The sequence below is a fragment of the Hakea prostrata genome, chromosome 8 (assembly GCF_041222555.1).
Source record: "Hakea prostrata isolate BN-2017 chromosome 8, UWA_Hpros_2, whole genome shotgun sequence".
Lineage (NCBI taxonomy): Eukaryota > Viridiplantae > Streptophyta > Magnoliopsida > Proteales > Proteaceae > Hakea > Hakea prostrata.
The window spans coordinates 17,515,419-17,520,680 of NC_142607.1; the positions used below are offsets into that span (position 1 = coordinate 17,515,419).

General features: G+C 42.6%; 1 protein-coding gene across 1 annotated transcript; it reads right to left on the reverse strand.

Moving 5' to 3' along the window:
- Window positions 1–3,986: 3,986 nt before the first annotated feature.
- LOC149007327 (beta-carotene hydroxylase 2, chloroplastic-like) lies at window positions 3,987–4,534 on the reverse strand. Its single transcript, XM_089167039.1, has 2 exons — window positions 4,190–4,534; window positions 3,987–4,094 (listed from the first exon to the last, which is right to left on the reverse strand). The coding sequence occupies exons 1-2, from the start codon at window positions 4,532–4,534 to the stop codon at window positions 3,987–3,989; spliced, it is 453 nt and encodes a 150-aa protein (XP_089023165.1).
- Window positions 4,535–5,262: the final 728 nt, after the last annotated feature.

Genomic DNA, 5,262 nt, shown 5'->3' on the forward strand with positions numbered 1-5,262 from the left:
TGGTCCCTGGCTTCTATCATTCGGGGAACTCTTATCTGCATCCCAATCCAACCTTTTGTCCTGATCGGCTTTTACCCGGGCGTTTATAACTTCATAAACGCTGGCCTGCTTCTGGCATTTACGTAACAGTGTCCCGTACGTTTTGGGTTTGTCTGTTAGCAAGACTTCCAGAAGTCTTTGATGAGTGATGCTGCTCCAAAGTGCACTGTATGCCATTTGATCATCAAGATCTTCGATCTCAATGGCAACTTCATCGAATCGTTTCAGGTAATCCTGAATGGATTCGTTTCTTCCTTGCTGTATGGCAAATAGGCTGTCGGGCGTTTTCTTACTCCCGATGGCACTACAGAACCGGGATATGAATTTCTGGGCAAGTTCCTGAAAGTTATTGATAGATCCCGGTTGGAGGCCACTGAACCATTTGATGGCAGGTCCTTTGAGTGAAGCTGGAATGTTCTGCAGAGCAATTCGTCCTCCCGACCAAGCACAGTCATTACTGACTTGAAGTAACTTATATGTTCCTTTGGATTCGTCTTTCCCTCGAACGGGGTGAATGTAGGCATGATGAAATTTCTAAGAAGAGGCACGTTCATAATCTCATCCAAGAAAGGTTCTCGGTCAACCATATCCAGATCCTCATCGTGGTCTCGATCTTCCAGTTTTCGCTCAACCTTCGCTACCCGCCTTTGGAGCCGATTTTGCCTTGCTCTATCTTCATCAGATTCAACAGGCTCATTCCCCTGATGGTGGGTAGCCGCCTCCTCTCTTCGGGAATGTGCCCGGGATGCGGACACCCTCGAACGTGAAGGCTGAGGCTGGCATTCTCCCTGGTCTTCGATCTCTTCTTGATGACTCCTTTGGGGCAAGGATCTTGTCTTAGATGGTACCAAAATACGATCTAAGGCACTGATTCTTGTTCCGTTGGGAGTTGTTTGGCTTTTGTCCCGATCGGGATGAGTTTCCCTTTGTTCCCGGATTTGCTTTCCTCTCGGGACACGCCTTGCTTGTTGGGAACCTCTTATTGTTTGAAAGGCTTTCAGTAACCTTCCCACCTGTGTATTGCGCCTTGGCCCTTGCTCGACTCCGATTTGGTGGACCAAGTTGTGCAACACCCCTTGCATCTCGAGCATGCCTTTTCTTATTTCGTCCACATCTGCCACAGTAGCGTGACCTTGAGGACCCTTGGATGTTCCCTCGCCATTCGGTTCCTCTAGAACCAGATTGTCCTGAAGTGGCTCTTGCTCCACTCGGGTTGAAGGGTCAACCCCATCCTCGAGGATTGTTCGATCATCCTCGGTATTTTCTTGTCTGGAACGTCCGTTAACTAGTCTTACCATGACTTGAAGATTTTGTCGTTCCCACAGATGATGCCAAACTCATGCGAATCAATTATACTTCTGGATCCGACTGAGCCTCCTCTCGTATCCGGGACGATGAGTCCTTCAAGAAAGGTTAGATGCGGGCCAGCTTGTATGCCGGGCAACGGCCTCCGATGGCAAAGTCAGATAATGAACAGAGTGAGGTCTCGTGCAAAAGCTACACAAGATTATACTCAAAGTGTATTGGATGCTTACCGGAAGGGTATGTCTATGCTTTTATATTGTAAGTGTTACCTTTTATGTATTTGGTAAGTTAGCCCGACAAGGGCTGTTGTTTCTCCTGAGATCACGCCTTCCTGCTATTAGTCCCATGCAATTGTCGACGGAGTTGACTTTCTTAATAGAGGAAGGTTGCTATATTAGTTGTACGTTTATCATGTCTCGATCAATTCAATCGGTTATGATCCCGATTGGATGTGAAGCCCCAATCGGATATCCCCCGATGGGCCAGGAAACCCATACCAAGAGGTGGCCGACCGGATGTGTAGATCCGTCCAGGTCTGACCCGGCTGGATATGAAGCTTCTGTATCACCTAGATTCGCTTTACCCAATATAGAATGATCGCAATGGAAGTAAACTTGAATCCACATCCTTGTTCCTCCTCGAAATTGTTACCGGTTAACTTACACAATCACAAGGAAAGGAAATAGACTCCACAACCCAAATGTCGTGTCGAAGAATGGTAGAAGATTGAGATCCAAAATGAGAAGAACAATCGTCGAGAGCTTTCTCCTTTCTGTATTTCTTGGAGAGAGAGAGAGAGAGAGAGAGAGAGAGAGAGAGAGAGAGAGGGTTTTTCCAGAAAACTCACGAATGCCATAATGCGATTATATTGTTCGTGATTAAGCGGTTACCTAAATATAACCCTATATTTAGTAACCACCCATAAGTGAGTTTTCAATTTTGCCCTTCGGCATATTATTATTAATATATGCCAACATCTCCCACTTGCACAAGGGCAAGTATCAATCTCTCTGTCACAGTGTGTCCCAAACACACATGTATATCCCAGACATACAAATTTTGATCTCCCCACTATGTATCTCAGATACATAGACTACTTGTGTCCCAGACACCAACATCCACAATTCATACCAGCAAATGGGTCGTGCGATCGATGATATACCTGCACTCGTGAGCCCTAAACTAGAAACCTTCCCAAAAAGGTCAAAATGGCACATCACTCAAAGAAACACATCAAATAAGCATTAGTATACTACAGTCTCCTAGGTTTATTCAAACTCACCAGACAAAAAGTATCTCAATCCCTCTGAGAGATCATCTTCTTGACCTTAAAATTTTCACTACTGCAACTGTTGGTAATACTCCAAATAAATCAATTCAATTTAATTGACAAGGGAAAGATCCTTACCTGGATTCGCTTTCCCTTTTATGAAGTATTCGCAGCGGAAGTAAATCTGGATCCGCGTTCTCGTTCCACCACCAAATCTCTACCGGGATGATTCCACAATCATAAGGAAAGGGAAGTATTTCCATAACCCAAACGCCGTGTGGAAAGAAGATGGAAGAATGATCTAAGGCAAAGGAAGGAAACCTCCACTAGGTTTCTCCTTCCTGCGTTTCTTGGAGAGAGAGAGAGAGATGGGAAATGCCGTTTCTGGAAAACTTACGTAATGCAATCACACTCAATTATGCAGTGGTTACCAAAATATATAACCCTATTTTGTAACCGCCCTAATAGTGAGTTTCCAAATTTGCCCTTGGGCATTTAATTTATTAATTATATTAATAAATTCCAACAGCAACAAATACAGCTGGCGCCAACAAACACTTTTAGGGTGCAGTTGAATCAAACCTTTCCTTTTGCCCCAGTCCATCACTACACTTGGGATTGACTCTTTTCCCAGTAATACCCCTATAGGTTGAATCAATCATGATCATAGGGAACACCCCAAAGTAGCCACATTAACCCCTCGTTTCATGATGTCGTCAAAAGTCACTAAGGACACTAATGGACCATAAGGTCCAGGACTCACACAATGAAAGGAGTAGGGATCCATCCTCTCATTTATAATGATCGCTAAGCACACATAGTATGATATACGTGCTATGGTGGACCATTCTATACACAATATAACGTATGTCTCTCCCAACACCATACATGTCTTAGTCTAGTCGCACCTCTTACGCCTAACCCGAGTTTTTTTATTGTTGCTACCCCAGAGCCACATAAAGTACTCATACCTTGCTTCTATAGGCAACATGAATAGTGGGAACATTCATGTCGATTCTCTTCACAATGAAGAAACTCATCTTGATTCCGAATCGAGGCAACAACATGATTATGAATCGACCTACAAAAGGTCATTCACAATCCATCTCATCTTCGCTTGCCTCTAAAGCGTTAGAGGCGAATGCTCGTGTGAGTGAGCCATTCTCATGCCTATTGATATATCACGTTTTATGCTATAAGATCATAATCACACAAAAAGTGGGGAAAATAAATGCTAGAATGAATTCATATTACTCAATAATAAGAAATTTTTTAGCCCAAAATTCCATTCCCACCTGAAAGTCTCAACACCATTAGTTGAATCTATCAAATGGTCCCTCAAGAAATCGATCGATTAACTACAAAACCTCCTTCACTTGAGTTGAGTTTTGGTGACAGAGAAAGAGAAAATTATACTTACTACAGCGCCTACAACTGGAGCAAATATACCAAACATCTTCAATACAGTAACCTCTTCTCCCTGCCAATGACAATTAATATGAAACCAGAAATTCCAACACTTGGATCCAGATGGGGAGAGAGAGAGAGAGAGAGAGAGAGAGAGAGAGAAATAACCTCCATTTGCCAGTAGAATCTATAATAAACAGAGGCAATAATAGCCATGGAAGTGATTCCTAAACTGGACATGACAGCCGCGACCAGGTAAGTAAACCGCTCCGATTTCTTTCTGGATAATCTCTCAACAATTTGCACTGAAATCAGATTAAACTCATCGGTGTTCTCTTCAGTACTACCTATCCACTCCTTCTGCTCCATGACAGAGAAAATAATCAAGCTCATCTTCTTCTTCACCTGGAAAACACTGGGAGGACGGTGAACGATTGGAGATGAGACAGACGAGGAACAGAAAACCGAGTTAGGTTTTGGAAAAAGGAACTGATTTCTATCAAGTAGGAGCATTTCAGTGCCCGTAGCGACGGGAATTCTGGCTGCCACGGCTGTTCTCTTTAAGAACGAGTTTAGCAATCACCATAGAAGAAGAAACCAAATGTGGCTCTGCGCATTTTTTTTTTTTTGTGAAAGAAAAACTTTAATTAAAGGATAGTTAGTGCTGATGGCACCTACATATTGTACGTGATGTACTACTACAAATATCCAGTTGTGTGGCTGCAAAATAAGCATAGTTTTCAAAATACAATTGGAGCACTGGGTTAGGGAAGTCAACATAAATTACATGTTTTGTTGTGTCAACTAAGTCCATTAACCTTGTTAATTCCTCTAGAGACCACTTCTCTATTGACGGGCTTGGTAAGAGCTTTGTAATTTGATGATGATTGGTCCAAATTTCGTCAACCCTTATCCCCTTCGCTTTCGCAATATGCATGCCTAACTATAGGCTAAAAAGCATAGTATCCAATATTCCATTAAGTTCCTGCTTTCCAAAATTGACGAACTGTATGTGTCCATCTCTGCATATCCCAATGCTCCAACCTGTAACTCCTAACTAGTGGTGAGGAACCCCTGCACATTGTTGAGAACATAAATTTCCCCCTTTGCTCAATTTAATCAATAAAGAAGTCACCCATCTTGCTAAAATTTTACTTAAATAAAAAATAGAAAGGGCAAATTAGTCATAAAAAGTAATAATTTGTCCTTAAATTGACTTTTTCTATAGTACAGGGGAGGCA